General features: G+C 58.5%; 8 protein-coding genes across 8 annotated transcripts; 2 read left to right on the top strand and 6 right to left on the bottom strand.

Annotated features, from left to right (window-relative positions):
- Positions 1–69: 69 nt before the first annotated feature.
- On the bottom strand, positions 70–821 carry SPRG_11104 (hypothetical protein; the record flags this gene model as incomplete). Its single annotated transcript, XM_012350249.1, has 3 exons — positions 70–305; positions 354–517; positions 547–821. The coding sequence occupies 3 exons, from the start codon at positions 819–821 to the stop codon at positions 70–72; spliced, it is 675 nt and encodes a 224-aa protein (XP_012205639.1).
- Positions 822–1,313: 492 nt separating this feature from the next.
- Positions 1,314–3,100, top strand: SPRG_11103 (DNA repair protein RadA; the record flags this gene model as incomplete). The annotated part of the gene is made up of 7 exons (XM_012350248.1): positions 1,314–1,694; positions 1,745–2,015; positions 2,072–2,124; positions 2,176–2,256; positions 2,298–2,484; positions 2,535–2,759; positions 2,808–3,100. 7 exons carry the CDS (start codon positions 1,314–1,316, stop codon positions 3,098–3,100), a joined length of 1,491 nt encoding a protein of 496 aa, XP_012205638.1.
- A 38-nt stretch (positions 3,101–3,138) lies between these two features.
- SPRG_11102 (hypothetical protein) lies at positions 3,139–4,138 on the bottom strand (the record flags this gene model as incomplete). The annotated part of the gene is made up of 1 exon (XM_012350247.1): positions 3,139–4,138. The coding sequence occupies one exon, from the start codon at positions 4,136–4,138 to the stop codon at positions 3,185–3,187; it is 954 nt and encodes a 317-aa protein (XP_012205637.1). The 3' UTR covers positions 3,139–3,184.
- A 1,424-nt stretch (positions 4,139–5,562) lies between these two features.
- Positions 5,563–7,072, bottom strand: SPRG_11101 (hypothetical protein; the record flags this gene model as incomplete). Its single annotated transcript, XM_012350246.1, has 1 exon — positions 5,563–7,072. The coding sequence occupies exon 1, from the start codon at positions 7,066–7,068 to the stop codon at positions 5,563–5,565; it is 1,506 nt and encodes a 501-aa protein (XP_012205636.1). The 5' UTR covers positions 7,069–7,072.
- A 1,562-nt stretch (positions 7,073–8,634) lies between these two features.
- SPRG_11100 (thiamine pyrophosphokinase) lies at positions 8,635–9,589 on the bottom strand. The gene is made up of 3 exons (XM_012350245.1): positions 9,066–9,589; positions 8,889–9,016; positions 8,635–8,843 (listed from the first exon to the last, which is right to left on the bottom strand). Exons 1-3 carry the CDS (start codon positions 9,557–9,559, stop codon positions 8,668–8,670), a joined length of 798 nt encoding a protein of 265 aa, XP_012205635.1. The 5' UTR covers positions 9,560–9,589; the 3' UTR covers positions 8,635–8,667.
- A 658-nt stretch (positions 9,590–10,247) lies between these two features.
- SPRG_11099 (hypothetical protein) lies at positions 10,248–10,738 on the bottom strand (the record flags this gene model as incomplete). Its single annotated transcript, XM_012350244.1, has 2 exons — positions 10,530–10,738; positions 10,248–10,478 (listed from the first exon to the last, which is right to left on the bottom strand). Exons 1-2 carry the CDS (start codon positions 10,719–10,721, stop codon positions 10,248–10,250), a joined length of 423 nt encoding a protein of 140 aa, XP_012205634.1. The 5' UTR covers positions 10,722–10,738.
- A 157-nt stretch (positions 10,739–10,895) lies between these two features.
- SPRG_11098 (hypothetical protein) lies at positions 10,896–11,999 on the bottom strand. The gene is made up of 2 exons (XM_012350243.1): positions 11,154–11,999; positions 10,896–11,101 (listed from the first exon to the last, which is right to left on the bottom strand). Exons 1-2 carry the CDS (start codon positions 11,994–11,996, stop codon positions 10,931–10,933), a joined length of 1,014 nt encoding a protein of 337 aa, XP_012205633.1. The 5' UTR covers positions 11,997–11,999; the 3' UTR covers positions 10,896–10,930.
- An 833-nt stretch (positions 12,000–12,832) lies between these two features.
- On the top strand, positions 12,833–16,248 carry SPRG_11097 (hypothetical protein). Its single transcript, XM_012350242.1, has 13 exons — positions 12,833–13,441; positions 13,490–13,564; positions 13,614–13,850; positions 13,898–14,077; positions 14,127–14,151; positions 14,205–14,305; positions 14,346–14,468; positions 14,523–14,861; positions 14,910–15,169; positions 15,218–15,347; positions 15,404–15,708; positions 15,752–15,888; positions 15,941–16,248. Exons 1-13 carry the CDS (start codon positions 12,914–12,916, stop codon positions 16,201–16,203), a joined length of 2,703 nt encoding a protein of 900 aa, XP_012205632.1. The 5' UTR covers positions 12,833–12,913; the 3' UTR covers positions 16,204–16,248.
- The last annotated feature ends 355 nt before the right edge of the window (positions 16,249–16,603 follow it).

The raw sequence follows: 16,603 nt of genomic DNA, 5'->3' as shown, positions 1-16,603 counted from the left end.
ATTCCGTCGATGCAGGTGGCATGGTACATTATAATGTTGTGTGGGAGTGTTGAGAGATCGAGTAACCTCCTAGACGATCGAGCACGCCTTCTCGTCGTGGCCAGAGGTGTGGAAGAGGCGGCTGAAGAACGACACGATCGCATTGAGAGGTCTAGCGATCGACGTGACGAGGTCATGCAGCAAGTGGCGACCCAGCAGGTGGTACCTCGTGAGGACGTCTATCCATTTGGACGGCGCGCTGCCTCCGTTGATGTAGCGAATGTACAAGTACGCATTGTGGTTGTGCCCATGGATCATGTAGTAGTCTGCGCATGGTCGTCGTGAGAAGCCCGTCGTTGGATGATGAGTCCTACCTTGAAGGAAGCGAAGGCGCTGGAAGCCATTCTTCTCGTAGAAGCGAATCGCGCTGTAGTTGTCGGCCTTGACGTGCAAGTAGAGCGCGCTGCACTGCGGCGACGACGCGGCCTCCTGAATGCACGTCTCGAGGAGCACGGACGCAATGCCCCGCTCCGGTAGTCTTGGCGGGCGCCGAGCGTGAGGATGTACATGAGGCTGCCCTCGGCCGACTGCAGCAGCGCCTTGTCCTCGGCCTCTTCGACGCGCTGGATCTGCGCCGTGACGGCGCCCACGAGCACCTCGTCGTGCTCGGCGGCTACCTGCGTGAAGAGCGGCTCGCCCGTCTCCCAGAGGCCGTCGCCGGCGTTCTGGTAGAACGAGTCGTTGTAGCGGATCGGGAACCAGTCCTCATGGAGCGCCTGGAGCTGCGGGATGTCACGCGGCTCGAGCCGCCGCAGGACGAGCGAGCCAGGCGTGCTGAGCATGGGGCCGGTTCTCGTTGTCGGTGGGCCCGCCCACGTGGGTCACGTCAGTTTATGACACGGTCCTTTATAAAAATTAGATTTCTTTTCATTGTATTATGTACATGTCACTTGTGTTTGTAAGAGACATTGCCATCTTCTTTTTAATTACAGAGCGAGGAGGTGTATTTTTGGCATCGTTTGTTTTAAACAGATTTGCTTCGAAATGCGAAAAAGTTCGATCTCGACGTTCGAATGTACACTATTACATGCTTCTGTTTTATATAGTGTATACGCATGGTGCTTCGCGCAAGGACTGCGCCCTTACACGCTTCGTAGCGCGCTGCCTGCGTGTAAAATTGAATGCACAACGCGATGCACTCACGCAGGGACGATATCCTTTCACGGCAGTGATGAAGAAGAGGTCTGCCAACGGTCAGTTGCGGTGTGACAGTAGAACACTATTTCAACAACCACGCGAATGGAGATTTTTGGATTGCGCTGGACAATCGAGCCATGCTGCGCCGCCTCCTCCAGCGCGCACCAAGCATGACAGCGCGCCGCTTCTCCACGTCATCGACTGCTGCCGTGCGCTATCGATGTGCTAGCTGCGGCCAGGTCCATGCCAAGTGGCAAGGTCAATGCAGCGCCTGCCTCGCATGGAACACGCTCGACGAAGCCACGTCCCACGTCCGCCACCGCAGCGCCAAGCCGAGTACGACCGCAAAGGGCTGGACGGCACAAACCCGCCCTATACGCATCTCGGAAGTGCCTGCGACCAGCAACGTCGCGCGCATCAAGCTGCCCGACGCCGAGATCAACTGGGTCCTAGGCGGTGGCATCGTGCCTGGATCGCTCACGCTCGTGGCCGGCGCGCCGGGTGTCGGCAAGAGCACTGTATGCAGCAGGTGTCCATCGATGCGCCCACTCATCGAACTGCGTCGTAGCTCTCGCTCCAGATTGCGCACATGATGGCGGCCGCGAGCGCAGAACGGACGGGCCGCGTGTTGTACGTCTCGGGCGAAGAGAGTGTGGCGCAGGTCAAGATGCGCTCGGACCGACTCCAGCTCTCGGGCGGCGACCTCTACTTGGCGAGCGAAACCAACATTGAAAACGTCATCGAGATGATTGCGGCCATGCACAAGGAGCGGCCTTGCCACGGCGTCGTCATCGACTCGATCCAGACCATGTACTCGTCTGAAATTGCGTCGCCTGCCGGTACACTCGCCTTTCCAAGCGTGTGCAACAACTCGGGTGCATACATACGACTACAGGCAACGTCAACCAGGTCAAAGAGTGCACGCTGCAGCTGCTCCATCTCTGCAAGGTGAACAAGCAGTTGCCGTACTCGTAACTTATGTATACCGGCGACGGCTAGAGCGCAACGATCCCGATCATCATCATTGGCCACGTGACCAAGTCGGGCGACATTGCCGGTCCCAAAGTCCTCGAGCATATCGTACGTTTCGCTACTGCAACTGAGGTCTGATGCCTGTCAAGGTCGATACTGTCGTCCAGCTCGACGGCGAGTCGCAGAGCGCGAGCCGGTTCCTCCGCTGCACCAAGAACCGGTTTGGCACAACGCATGAAGTCGGTGTCTTCTCCATGACCGATGCTGGATTGCTCCCGCTTCAAAACCCCCTGCACGCCTTTTTGACGCCAGGTACCTCGGACTGCATCGGACCAGGTTGGACAAGTCGTGCTATGTGGTAGGCATGGCGGCGCTGCCGTCGGAAGGTGTCGCCATGACGATCGCGATCGAGGGGTCGCGCCCGATTCCTGTCGAGATCCAGTCGCTGGCGTCGGTGGCGGTCGACAAGCCAAGCTGCCGCGGCCATGGCGTCGCGTACGACAAGCTGCAGCTCATCTTTGCCGTCCTCGAGCGACGCGCCAACGTCTCGTTTCGCGCCAACCACGTCTTTGTCAACGTCGCCGAGGGCTACTCGCTTGGTGAACCGGCGGGTACTGTTCTTTCTTCTCGTACCATGAAGCGCTTATCTGTGATGGTAGCCGACTTGGCGCTTGCTGTGGCCTTGGCAAGCACCGCGACGCAGCGAGCAGTGCGTCCTCGGACGCTTTTTCTGGGCGAGCTCGCGCTCTCGGGGCACCTCCGCCCGCCGCTCAAGCTCGAGCCGCGTCTCGCCGCGGCCGCCAAGATTGGCGTCGAAACCTGCGTGATTCCCAAGCTCGTGGATGCGAACGCACCCGCATTGCTGGCCAAGTATGCCGGTGTGATGGAGATCTACCAAGTCGAGACACTCGTCGACGCGCTCCAGATCGGCCTCGTGCACACGTCGGCCTAGATGGGTTGCTGACCATTGTAATAGAAGCACAACCAAGTGGGTAGCCGTGTCTAATGGATAAGTAGTTAGTGATAAGAAATGAACTTAGTGCTTCTTGAACTTCTTGGTCGGCGGGCCCTTCTTGAAAGGCTTCTTGTTGCCCGCGACGTCTTTGAACTTGCGCTTCGTGGGTTCCGGCTGTTCATGGTCGTTTTCGTTCTCGGCTTCCAGGGCCGCGGCCGCCTTCTTGGCCTCGGCGGCAGCGGCGCCCGCCTTGCGACGGCGCTCAACACGACGCGCGCGGTTGGCTTGGTTGCGCGTGAGCTTGGCAGCCGCCGGGACCGCAATCGCACTCAAGTCGGCCTCGGGCGCCTCAGTCTCGTCGTCCCACGAAACTGCGGCGGCAGTCGCCGGCTCGGTCGTCTTGGCCTTCTTCTTCTTGTCGGCCTTGGTGAGCTTGGCGTAGCGGCTCGAGCAGTCGGCGCCCGATCGGCGCATGGCCTCGCCGCTCGCCGACTTCATGCCCTCGACAAGCGCCGCACCGCGCTTGCTCCACGAGTCGTACGCCGCGTCCTTGAAGAGCTCGAGGAGCTTCGCGTCGAGCTCTGCCGTCCACGGGCTACGGTCCACGAGCGGGTCGAGCTCGGTGTTCCAGCGGCCTTGGCACGCGCCGGCCGTGCGACCCGGCACGCTCTTGGCCACGAGCTTCCAGTTGGCCTGATGGCCCTTGCCCTGCTCTTTGACGGCAGCGATGAGCTTCTTGTCCTCCTTCTTGCTCCAGCTCTGGCCAAACTTGGCCGACTTGGCGGCCGTCGTCGTCACCTCAGTCGTGGCTTCCTTCGTAGCCTTCTTGCCTGCCTTCTTGGGTGCATCCTTCTTGGGCGCCTTGACGACGTCCACCTTGGGCGCCTTGGTCTTGGTCACCTTGGCTTCCTTGGTCACCTCCGTTTCCTTGGCGGGCTTGGCTTCCTTGGCTTCCTTGGGCGCCTTGGCTTCCTTGGGGGCCTTGGGCGTGGCGTCCGCGGCCGGCGCTGCTTGGATCTTCTTGCCCCTGGCCATTTCAATCAAATGCGCGCTTTGTCCAATCGTTTTCGGTTTGGGTGTCATCACCTTGTTGAAGCGCTTGAAAACAGGACATGTCCTTGTTTCGAGACCATTTGAAAAAGCCCGCCAAGATCAAGACACTGGATGAAAGCCAATCTTGTTTTATTTTGCAGTGAGGGATACAAGAGGCGTCGTTCAATCTGGATGCTATGCGCGTAGCCTGCGTCGCGCTGTGTGCCACTTTGAGCACTGTATCGTCAAGGTCGGCTGTGTTGATTCTGTGGGCTGACGTCGATCATCATTGCATCCTGCGACATCCATGAGCTCAATCGAATATCGGTGGCGGCTTCGTTCGGTCGTTGAAATGTGTTCGCAGCACACCATCATCCTTTGCTGCAGAGCGACTAATAGGACATGCAGCAATGATGCCGCCGAGCGCCGTTGCCTCGCTAAGCGTGGACGCTTGCAGAGTGCAGAATGCAACGCAGTGAAGGACGCTTTGGTGCTCTTGAAGTAGCGCGGCGCTGGTAGCTTCTGCACCCATGGCGACAATGGCGCCGAGAGCGTCGATGTTGGCAAGGTGCTGCTTGGTCGCCTCGCTTGTTGATGTGAGGACAGTGATGCGGGGCCAATCGACGCAAATTGTCGGCGTCGAGCGCAGCCATCGCCGGCGACTTGGCGTCTGCTGGGAGCGCTTCAACGAGCCGAAAAAGCGCTGGTCCGTGCTGAACAAACGTCGCGATATGCTGCAGGAGCTCGGGCGTCGAACCCACGGCCGACGGGTTGCCGCGCGGCCGAGCCATGGTGTGGGCCATTTATATTTTATTGGGAGCCAGCCTGGCGCACGGGGATTGGTCGAAATGATTGTAATGGAGGGATGGGATTGGTCACAAGCGTATTTACATCGTGCAGCAGCATATTTTCTTTCCTTGATTTTTGTATTGGTTGAAAATGGTGTCAGCGACGGAGTTGCATATTTTCAACTGCACGTATCAAGAGCGTCAAGAGCGGACTCGGCGGCAATTACGAGACGATCAAGGATCCCTGCAGGCCAATGATACGATCATTCAAGCTCTGTTTCGGTCGGGCCAAGACGCTAAGATATATCTCGATCACTGTAAACACTCGTTGGGGGTGATTATTATCCGGATGGCAAAAATGACGTGGCGTGTTACGGTGAAGGAGTGATGATGCGAGGAGCGAGACCGTCGTCACCAATGGTCAGCAGTCGCGCGACCGCCCTTCACTCATTAGTAGCCAACACCTCTTCAGGCCAGGCCAAAAACCACATTCGCTTTGCTGATCGTAGGGCTTCCCACCTTCAGATTGTGGTTGGTCCGGTTCGATTCCATGGATACAAAAACCAACGCGCACGGTGTTTCCAAGGCGCAGTGCAATTCAATCGAAACGAAAATACGAAGATCACTTTGAGTTTCAAACTAGGCATTGACAGCAGTTGGGCTGTGGATGTAAACGTCCTCGTCGCGCACGTCGATGGTGACGCCGGCGGCTCGTGCTTTGACGAGGTACAGTCGCTCGGTGTCTTGGAGTGGCGACTCGAGCGCAGATGGGAGCTTGACCGACACGTTTGTGCACGTTGCGAGCGCTTTGAGCAGGGCTTGGGTCCCCGCAATAAGAAATGGGTTGTTCGAGAGGTCGAGCTCGAAAGGGATGCGCACCTGCGTCCCGTGCAGCGCCTTGGCCAACGTCGACACGTGGCGTGTATTCATGCCGCAGTTTTCCAAGCGCATGCATCGAACGCCGGCGCCAATGCATCGCTGGACCGTCGTCGTGACGTACGGCATGCGAGAGCCAATCCACTCGCAGCATTGGAACGTGACCGACTCGAGGTGCGTGGAGCTTATGGCCCATTGAAAGAGCACATCCAGATTCGTCTCGGAGACGCTGACGTCGGCCAGTGCGAGCGTGCGGAGCGCCGACGGCGCGTCGAAAGGGAAACGAGTCACGGTCGTGCTGCAGAGTTCCACGGTGTTGAGGCTCAGGCTCTCGAGCGACGACATCTGTGGAAGCATATCGAAGAGGCAGTCGCTGAGATCCGTCTCATACGCGCTAACCTTAAGCGCCTTCATCGTCGGCAACGGGAGCAGCGAGAGGAGACTCGACATCAAGTCGCTCGAATGTACACACGCATCAAGCTTCGTGAGCGAAGACAGCATCGCACCGTGGGCGATTATGCTGCTGACAACGGGGTCGGATGCGAAGAGGCGTAGGCTCGAGAGCGTGGGCGATGACGCCAGTGCACGCGCCAGAGCCGTGGTGTCCATCGGAGTGAGGAAGCCTTCGAGAAACAAGTGGCGCGCATGGCCAGAGGCAAGCCAGCGCTGCAACAGCGCAATAGCTGGCTGCATATCATCGTAAAATTCATACCAACGGAGGTGAAGATCCGGGACGCAGCGCGCCGGCGACGTCACGGCCTCGAGCAAGTCCAGATGGCCCGGAAGATGCACGTCCTTGAGGTTCGTGCAACGAGCCAGCACGCGGCACAGCTCATCGCGGTGCTCGGGCTCGTCAATGTCGTTGTAGATGTCGACGGATGTCACCTTAGCGGCCCACGTCACGACAAACCAGCTAAAGGGCAGGCGGAATGTAGGGTCCGCGCTCGCGGGCCAGCGCTTGCTCACGTTGACGCCGCCGATGCAAATGCGGTTGAAGATTGAAATGGCCGCAACAATGGATCTGAGCCTGGCTTGGCGGACCTCTTTATCGAGGCATGGCGTGGGCCAGTCCGACTCGAGCGACCTGTCATTATGGTATTTCGTCAAGAGGTCGAGGAGCCCAGTCAGCGGTGGCGAGCGCAGAACCAATGGTAGCGCTTGAAGGAACGAGACGACATCGCTCGGCGCCGACGAGTACTGGACGACGAGGACCGGGACGTCCGGAACATCGAGCACCGATACCTGCGCTCGGCGAGGTCGCTGGGCCATCGCGAATTTTGGTGTCCGGATGAAATGGAGAATTCGGATACGAAAAACGGCCAGGTCAAATTATACGAAAAACGGCCAGGTCAAATCAGAGGTCAAATTGCCGTCCGAGCTGTCCGAGCTTGGGATGGCCCTTGACCTCGTTTGAAGCGCAGTAAGAGGCTTACTTTTCGTGTTGTCAAGGTGCTGTGTCAAGGAAAGCGTAAAATTGACTTGGATCTGCTATTGGAAGGCCTTACAGACGCGCAATGTCTTGGTCTCAGTTGGCTTCCGCCAGAAGACAATGCTACTCGCAGTGGGCAATGGACCACCTCTTCAAGGTCATGATATTACATCGGAGGCAAGCGTGGCACCAGTCATTGCAGCGAGGACTGCGGCGACTGTACCGGTCTCACCACTGGTTACGGCCGCTCGAAGCATCGAGTCACCGTCCTACAAGCACAGTCAGTCTTCGTTGACAATAGCAACATAGCAAAAGGGCGTGATCATAGCCGTTTACGTCAGCACCCGCAGCGACCAAGGTTGTGACAACTTCCGTTCGGCCATATTCTGCGGCCAGGTGCACCACCGAGCTTCCTTCCTTTAAACCGCTGGAATTGAATACTAGTACTAGTATGTAGCAGACACCTATATTATGGGCATGCGCGACGTACGTCATTGACTAAAACTGATGTCGGTCTCTGCAACAATCAGTCGCTGGGCGATTGCACGATGTCCAGCACTCGTGGCAGTGGACAGCGGTGTCTTGAACCCCTGTTCAGTGTACTATCCCAGCGTTGCAAGATTGCGACTCGTGGACGTATCTGCAGCGAAGGCTGGTTCACGTCTGTGTCTGCACGCAGCAGTTGATCGACGATATGAACGTGATTGATGAAAGAAGCTAATGTCAGGAGCGTCACGTAGCTCGTGCCCTATGAGACCAATGGAAATATGACCACTCGCTTCTTGACGCCAATATAAGACTCCGCTGATTGACGTCTGCGCTCGCCGCAACAAGTCGCTCGACGACGTCGACATGGCCTTCGGTCACCGCCATTGCCAGAGCCGTTGCGCCAAACCACTAGGACCACCCTTCGATGACGTGTAGGAAGTCAACTCCGTGCGGTTTTGGTCGTGTTGGGATCCACGCCGGCCGCCAAGAGCCGACGTATGGTCGCGACATCGCCTTTGACCGCGACGCCCACCATCTTTAGGTTGCTATACGCAGTGGCTACGATCAAGTACGACCTCTAGCTAATGTAAGAATGTCCCTACAGCCGAGTGTGTTGAGCCACTCCATGCCAGAGCTAAGGGCTTTTAACCCATGCCACGGCCACACGGATGGCGACTTGGTCGACAGAGCTGCAGCGTGAGGTAGGCGAAGGTGTTGCGTTGGGTGCACAAGGAGGCGTGGCGGTCGCGCCAAGGTCGCGGGCCATCTCAAAATACGCTGCCGGCTTGTGGCGATGCGTCTGATTGGCCAGTTCTAGAATGACGAGCCAATACAATCGTTTTTCACGAAAGCATTTCACACGCACGTGAAAATCTTTCGTTGCCGCTGCAACCTCGCTGGAGCAAGACAAAGCCGAATCCACTCAATCGCCTTCTTATCGACCCACAAACTTAGCTGGAGGCGTCTGGCCGGATCTCTGTGGTCCAGATGAGCGGGTCCGAGTTCTCGACAATGATCTCGTCGGCGAGGCAATGGTTGGAGCTGCTCACAAAGCCACTGATGGCAGTCTCAAAGTCCGTCATGTCCCACTTGAGGCCTTGCGTCGTTAGCGCCTTGCACGTGCCACCTACATTGACGCATCAGCCACGCTCGACTGCAGGCTGCTGTGTACTGAGCGGAATGAGGCCACAGGTCCGCGACTCAATGTCAAAGTTGGGTCGAATGCAATGCTTTCCAGGCGGCAAGAGCATCACAGACGTATGGTCGGAGAAGAGCGTCATGCTCTCAAAGACGTGGGACCTACGCTTGCTCGCTCAGACGACGACGTACATGTATGCATCAGCCGTACCAGCGGTAGAGCGCGCTGATGTTTTGAATCTCTTGGTCGAACCGACCGCCCATCGCGCCGAGCATGAGTACCTTGAGCTTGGCCGCCGACGCATCGCCGTCATCGTTGCTGGGCATGCTCGCTTGAAGCGATTCGAGCAGCGCAAGGCACTTGTCCAAGTCGTTCGTGTCCTGATCGGGGTCCTTGATGATAACAGTACCTCTCGCCTCAAAGAACGCCGACACGTCGGGCCGCAGCGAGTCCAAGTCGCCCTTGACGTACTGCGGAATCCACGGCTCGTCCTTGCCCGAGGCGCGCCACGTATCGTAGAGTTTGTTGGCGCCGCCATCCGCGCAGATGGTGATCGTCGCCCGCGGCCAGAGCGCCTCGAAGCCTTTGACGAGGCCAGTGCCGTTGAGAATGACGAGTGCGATCGGCGCTTCGCCGGCCACGCGCCGCGTCAAGCATGTGTTGTCGTAGATGCGCATGAGGCTCGACCCAATTCGCCGATGCATCCAGCAAATGGGACTGGCGGGCAACCGTCAAGTGCCCGTATCCGGAAGATTTGCCGACCGGATAATACGCGGGCTTCGGCGACCGACGAGCTTCCCGCGCTTTGGCGGGAACTGTTCTTGCCTCGTGCTCGCTGCTGCCGATGCCATGGGTCTCGAAGGTGCATAATGGAGCTCAGCGTCATGACCAAGAGGAGCTGCAAGACCACCAGCTTCAGACCAGTGATGTGAGGTACAAAGGTGGTGCACTGCAGGCTTGCAACGTGGCTGACAAAGCCGTTGGCAGGATGAACTCCAATCTCTCTCTCGCATACGCGTAGTCTGTTGCGCACTAGTGGTATTGCAGTCCCATGCTAAGACAATGGATTGAGCAAGTGGCTAAGTATGCTTTGTTGCTTCTGAAGAAGGTGAGGCACCTGCGCACGCAGGAGCAACTTGCTACTGTTCTAGTAGTAAGATGCGCCGAAGTTTTCCATCTACTGTGATGTTCTGTGTCCCCTCATCGACCTGCTTCATCCCGACGCTTCATGGGTCCGGCAAGGAAGAGGTGGTGCTGAAGGACATGCCCGGTGCACCGGAAGAGAGGAGCTCGCACACACACACACGTCTCGTTGACACGTTAGACGACACTCGTTGCACGAGATGCAAAGACGACGAGGTCGCAATCAATCCCTTTTGCAAGTGGCACCGACTACAACTCCCAGATCGCCTCCGGAAACGCCGAGTGAAGCTGTACGATCTTGTCGATGCCTTCAAACTCAAGCGGGTAGATGCCATGCGGGTCCGCGACGATGGCCTCGTTGGCGAGCTCGTCAATGAGGTACAAAAACACCTTGAAGACGCCCGGCGGTGTCGGTGCAATCGGCTTGGTCGTGCCCGGCAACGGCGCCTTTATGATCTTGACCGCGGTCGGGTACAAGGCCTACATGGGACGCCCTGCTTCAATGCGTGTCGCCTTCGCAAGCGTATGTACCTTGGGTGGTAGGATGCCCGCGCGCACGCCGGCTTCGATCTCGTCCTGGGTCATCTCGTCGAGGGGCTTGGTGCAACCCGGGAAGATGTACCCAAACGCTGGTGCGGCCGCGGGGGCTCCCGCCGGTTGCGTCGCGCCCATGGCGTCGCCCAGCTGGCTGTTCGTCGTCACGTTCTCCTTGTTTTCTTGCATCTTGCTCGCTGCTCGGCGGATTCCAGAATGGCAAGGTAGTGCAAGATCGCGTCCTTGTTTGTGGTTATTTGTGGCCTGTCCACCTTGTTTGGGGGTAGTTGTGGCAAGTGGTGGCACATGCCACGCTTGCCAGGTTGAAGTACCGACGGCAGGAAGCATGTCCTCCACGCGATCGAAGACGAGACGCGAGACACAGGACGCGTGTTGAATTAGTGCAGTTGGATCAGTGCGATTGTAGCCGTGCGGTCGTCGCCGACATAGAGCGTGCAGCCGTTTGCGTTGACGTGGGTGGCGATCGCATTCGGTCGGTTGGCCAGCGGAACCATCGTCGCCGCCTCGTCCGCGCTCTGGATCGCAGCCTTGTAGTCCCAGATCGCAACCTACAGGAGCCATATCGTCATTAAGTTCGTCTTCACCAGTAAGAGATCACACCGTGGCGTCGTTGGCGGCCGAGATGAGGTACTCCTTCCCTTGCCACGCCGCAAACTCGACGCAGGTTGCCACCGCACGATGGGCCGTGAGTCGTCGCTGGAGGCTACGCGAGGCGAAGTCGAGCAGCACGACGGATCCATCTCCGAGTGCGGCCGCCAACGATCGGCCGGCCGCGTTGAAGGCCACGTCGTACACGAACGGTGGGTTCCACATCTGCGTGCCATCGGCGAGCGCATCGTCGCCAATGATGTCTTGCATACTGAGCTTGGCGCGCATGCGGCCAGTGCACCGGTCGCCGTTCATTTCCCAAAAGACGAGCTGGCAGTCGTGGCCACCCGTGACGAGGTCGTACCCTGCGCACTTGGGGCGGAAGGCCGCCGACATGCAAAGGTTCGTGTGCTGGCCGCGCAGCGTCGTCTGCAGCGCTTTTGTTTGGAGGTTGACGATGCCAATCTCGCCTTCGTCGTCGGGCACGGCGAGCCACGGCTTCTTGGCATGCGACGGATGCACCGCGAGCGTGTTGATCTCGTCGGCCGCCGGCTCCAAGATCGTCGTTGCTTCCTTCACAATCATGCCCGTATTGCGCAGGTCGAACGTGTAGAGCTGGTTGTGCGATGCCACGTAGAGGTCCGTGGCCGAAGGAAACGCGACCGAGCTCACGGCGTCGCCTGCAAACACTTGCGTGATGCACTGCGCCACCTTGTTTGTGCGCAGATCCCAGATGCGAACCGTACTGTCTTGGCTGCCGGACGCGAGCAGGTCGGGCGCGCCGCTCAAGCACTTGGCCAAGCAGTTGACGGGTCGCTTGTGGCCGCGGAGGACGCCGACGTCGTGGTGCTGCATGCGTGCCATTTAGAAACTCCGACGGCCATTGGCTATAATCCAAGGTGCGATTGCACCAATCGCATGCAAGTAATACCGCTTGTGATGGATCACATAAGCTTTATCAATTGTTTCTCATATCAGGCGCTAGACACAGGACTGTCTCAAATAGTACTCCGACCAGCCTCTCATGCAGGCCGAGGTGGCAAGGGATAGCTACTGCAAGGGACGTGCCGGCACCAGTTGGGTCCGTCGTCGCAGTGTCTATACCGGTACTCTAGCACCCTAGTAGCCCGGTCATAGCTCTTTCTAGAACATGGGTCCACGACCGGCCGCCTCTGTCGGGTTGGTTGATCGACGAGGTGATATAGCTTCTACTGCAGAGAACATTGCGGAGGCCAGCTGCATCCAGATCCACGCTGACCGATACAACGGCTGCCGACCTGCGGCGAGGTTGTCAAGGCCAAGAACGGAGCGTTGACGGGCTCGGTGCCGGCGGTCATCCTTGGCTTGTCGCACGTGGAAAGACCGCCAGATTCGACAGCTCCGATCAAAAGATACGCAAGCAGCGTAACTTCGACGTGGTACATGCAGACAGTTGCGCCACCCGCCATGTTCGTCCATGCTCGCGAATCGTAATCCACCGCTCGTCCAGATATGCTTGCCCGTGCCCAGGTGCCAAGTGCCCACGAAGTAAGTACTAGTAGTAGGTGCGCCGGTCTGCTGTCGGAGGACGCCACCACTGTGGGCCCACCAACAGAGTTGCCCTTGCGTTGAAGCAAGGGCCTCTACAGGTCGGTGCTGGGCCGTTGCGCGTCTTTGGCGTCGGTCGCGGGCTACCGTAGTGAGACATATGCGAGAAGTGGTGCGTCGGCGCAAAGACAGCCCCGTGGCCTGCGACGCCCGCGCCATTTGCCAATCGCCCGCCTCCCATCCCCATGCGCGTGTGGAAGCTGCGCGATCTCTTCAAGCTCGCGGGCCACGACGAAACGGCCACATCTGGGAATCGCATCGAACCGATGGCGGAGGACGAAACGCTGACCAACATGACGCCGATGGACAAGGCGCTCCTGGAGACGATCATTGCGCGGGCGCCCGAGGTCGCGGCCGCACGCGATCCGAAGCGCGCGCTCCGCGAGCTCCTCGCACCGATCCAGGCCGAGCTCGAGTACATGCACGAGCAAGTCGAGTCGTCCAAGCTCGAGCTCACACGCTTCAAGTCGCAGTCGCACTGGGCGATCGCGGCCACGAAAATCCAAGCGCACATCCGCGGCCGCATCGAGCGCGGCAGCATCGTACGCTCCAACCGGTTCCAGGCGCAAGGCACCAAGGTCCTCGGCAAGTACATCCTCAAGAGCGACCGCATGCCGGACCAGATCACGCTCGTCTCGGCGCACAAGGACATTGCACCCAACTTTCGCCGGCTGCCCGGGCTGCCCATTTACGGCGGCGCCCAGCCCTCGCTCGTACAACCGACTGCGAGATTGAGTCGATGCTGACGCAAGCGTGCATAGGCTGGTATCCACCACATCCTGGAGACGATCGCAACCGATGGCTACAAGCACGTGATCTGGGTCAACCTGCGCGAGGTGCGATACGCTCGCTACTATAGCCAGAGGTTGATGGATGTGGCCGTAGGAAGCGGTGCTCTTTGTCAGTGGCGAGTCGTACACGGCGCGACGCAACGTCAACTCGAACGAGCAGGACCTCGCGGGGTCGCTCACGGGCCACACAGTCCAAGTGCTTGAAAAGTCTCTCAAGCGCAGCCTCCAAGAGCAGCTCGAGAAGGAGCCGAATGGCACGTTCGAGTATTGGACCGAGCCGGCGTCGCTGCAGTACGAGATGGTGTCGCGCATCGGGACGCTCCCGACCGACGTACGACGCCCATACCAAGGTGTCTGGGATAAGACCGATGGCACTAGGTTGCAACGCTCGCCAACGTGTTTGACGGCCTCTTGGACAAGCCAGCGGGCATCGAGACCGTCAAGTACCTCCGCGTGCCCATCTCGCGCGACAACGCCCCCGAGAACGAACATTTTGAGCTCCTCACGGGGCTGCTCGACCACCGCAGCGCCGACACGGCCCTTGTCTTCAACTGCCAGGTAGCCATTTTCTCGAATCGCCGAGTCTCAGCATCGGTGACGTGACTAGCTCGGTCGCTGGCGCACGACGACGGGTATGCGATTGCTCGTCGTCGCTTAATGGAGTGCGTGACGTGCATATGTGTAGCGATGGTTGTGGCTGCCTTGGCCATCAACAAGCACTGCCCAGACGAGGTTATTGCCGCGTCCGAGCACCACGGCAACGTGCCGCCCGAAGAAGAGTACAAGGTACTTTCAACGGTAGCGAGATTGATACGTCTTGGCGTAGGTCATCCGCGAACTCGTCAAGCGCATTCCGCACGCGACGACGGCCAAGCCCTTTGCCGACGCGGTCATTGACAACTGTGCGTTCATCTACAACATTCGGTCGGCCATCACGGACTGCAACCAAGTACAATTTGCACGCGTTTTGAATCGATATCTTGATATCTTGATATTTCGATAGAAATCGCTCACGGACCCGATCCCCGTGCGCCGCGCCTTCTACCTCAAGCAAGCGTGCTCGTTCCTCGAGCGCTACTTCCTCCTCATCGCGTATGGGTCCTTCGTGCTCGACCAAGAAGCGACAACCAAATCGTTCACGTCGTGGATGCACCACCACTCGAACCTCTTCCGCCTCCTCGACGACATGGGGGGCGCCAAGTACGACTACGACTCGGTCATGAAGAACGCGGTTGTCAAGTACGACCACTTCCCCGGCATCGTGCGCTTGCCGCCGAGCCTCGGGACGGCTGTCATCAACTACCGTCGCGTTGGCACGTCGTGCGTCTTTGGCACGGCCCAGGTACTGTCCTTAGCCTCTCCGGACTACTCAAAACGCTGTATGAACTAGTGCTTTGAAGCGGGGTTGCAGCAGGTCGCGGCGCACTTGCACCAGACGATCGGCTTCAAGCAGATCATTTGGATGAACATGCGCGAAGAGGTCGTCTTGTACGTCGCCGGCAAGCCGTACGCGATTCGGTACCCGCCGAAATTCGGCGAAAACGTCGAGCTGCCGGGCATTGAAGCGACGGAGCTCGCAGCCATCGAAGCCAAGTTCCGCGACAATACGATCGCCGAAGCAACGCAGAAGAACGGCCTCTTCCTCTACTGGTACCGCTCGATATCCTTTCCCACATATATCTATATATGTTCTTGTAGGGCCCAAGAAGTGGGCATTCCGGACGAAGAGCAAATGGTCTACATCCGTCCGCAGGCCGACGTCAAGACGCTCGCAGACGTCTACGCCAAGATTGCCAAGACGCTGCCCGTGCGCTACGCCCGCATTCCCGTACGCTTTTTTATTGGGATTGGGAGGATGGCAGCTTATCCACCTGATTGGGGTAGGTGTCGGACGAGACGGCGCCAGAAGAGAAGGACTTGGACGACATCGTGCGCCTTGTCGTGCCGACGTTTGCGGCCGAAGCCGCCCTCGGCGTCGACGAGACGGCGGTCGTGTGCAACTGCCAGATGGGGCGCGGTCGCACGACGTCCGCGATGGTCTGCGTGTACATGCTCAAGGTCGCGCTCACGACGCCAAAGTCCGTGTACATGGCGGCCGCGGCCGAGAAGGCGTACCACAGCTACGCCAAGAGCGGCGACTACTTTGTGATCCAGTCGCTCGTCGACGTGCTCGAGAACGGCGCCGAGAGGTACCTGTCTCGACTTGAAAGATTGAAATCGACGATGTATTAGCAAAGCGCTGGCCGACTATGCGATCGACCAGTGCGAACACCTCCAGAACCTCCGCGAGTGCATTGCGCAGTGCCGCGACTTGACCAAGGAGCGCGGCATCACGGCCGAGAAGCAGAGCTTCTACATGCACCGTGCCGGTACGACGCGCCTCAAATGGCGTTACGGTCGCATCATCTTTTTCATTTGTAGTCAACTACCTCGAGCGGTACTTTTACCTCATTTGCTTCGCCGCCTACATCCTCGAACAAGTGCCCACGATGGACCGCAACGGCAAGTTCGGATCGCTCTTTGTGAGTTGGATGGTCGAGCGGTATGGCCCGACGCTGTACAGCCTCCTCGACAACGTGTGCTTCAACGAAGGCGACGACGAGGACGGCGAGAGCGACGTGCACCTCTCGTCCATGCGCTGGCGCTGGCGCCGGAAGCGGAAGATGGTCACGCGCCTCGAGTAAACATGTATATCAATTTGAGGAATAATCTCGAACCAATCTTTCGTACATTTTGCGTTCCATTTTCGATGTTTCAGCGCTGTACGAAACAGTACCCGAGGACGTAGCGCTATTCGCACGCCATTTTGCGTTTCGCCCATTGTCATGGCTTGGAAGGCGGCCTGCATCGTTTCAATGCACGTTTACAACGGTGTCACACTCGAGGCACCATCTTGTGCGAGGATTGTCGACTTGTACGACGCGGGCGTGCTTGGCGGAACTGAGGAAAGGGCGCCTCAAGTTGCGTGTTTCAAGCGGTCGACGACGGCGGCGAATTGGCTACCCATACGTTTTCCAAATCAACAGCGTGGTGGCGTCGACGCCGATGATTGGCCAAAAAGCATCGAATAATATAATTCCGAAC

The sequence above is a fragment of the Saprolegnia parasitica genome (genome assembly GCF_000151545.1).
Source record: "Saprolegnia parasitica CBS 223.65 unplaced genomic scaffold supercont2.63, whole genome shotgun sequence".
Taxonomy (NCBI): domain Eukaryota; phylum Oomycota; class Saprolegniomycetes; order Saprolegniales; family Saprolegniaceae; genus Saprolegnia; species Saprolegnia parasitica.
This window is presented reverse-complemented; position numbering and strand designations above follow the sequence as displayed.

What these genes read in the sequence shown, in the direction of transcription:
- SPRG_11098 (XM_012350243.1), bottom strand. Translation starts at nt 11,996, where the DNA reads ATGCAGCACCACGACGTCGGCGTCCTCCGCGGCCACAAGCGACCCGTC. An exon ending in CGGCCGCCAACGACGCCACG is followed by an intron (nt 11,102 to 11,153) that starts GTGTGATCTCTT and finishes TGGCTCCTGTAG; the next exon opens with GTTGCGATCTGGGACTACAA.
- SPRG_11100 (XM_012350245.1), bottom strand. Translation starts at nt 9,559, where the DNA reads ATGCATCGGCGAATTGGGTCGAGCCTCATGCGCATCTACGACAACACA. An exon ending in ATCAGCGCGCTCTACCGCTG is followed by an intron (nt 9,017 to 9,065) that starts GTACGGCTGATG and finishes GAGCAAGCGTAG; the next exon opens with GTCCCACGTCTTTGAGAGCA. An exon ending in CTGTGGCCTCATTCCGCTCA is followed by an intron (nt 8,844 to 8,888) that starts GTACACAGCAGC and finishes GCGTCAATGTAG; the next exon opens with GTGGCACGTGCAAGGCGCTA.
- SPRG_11097 (XM_012350242.1), top strand. Translation starts at nt 12,914, where the DNA reads ATGCGCGTGTGGAAGCTGCGCGATCTCTTCAAGCTCGCGGGCCACGAC. An exon ending in TCTGGGTCAACCTGCGCGAG is followed by an intron (nt 13,565 to 13,613) that starts GTGCGATACGCT and finishes ATGTGGCCGTAG; the next exon opens with GAAGCGGTGCTCTTTGTCAG. An exon ending in TCGGGACGCTCCCGACCGAC is followed by an intron (nt 13,851 to 13,897) that starts GTACGACGCCCA and finishes CGATGGCACTAG; the next exon opens with GTTGCAACGCTCGCCAACGT.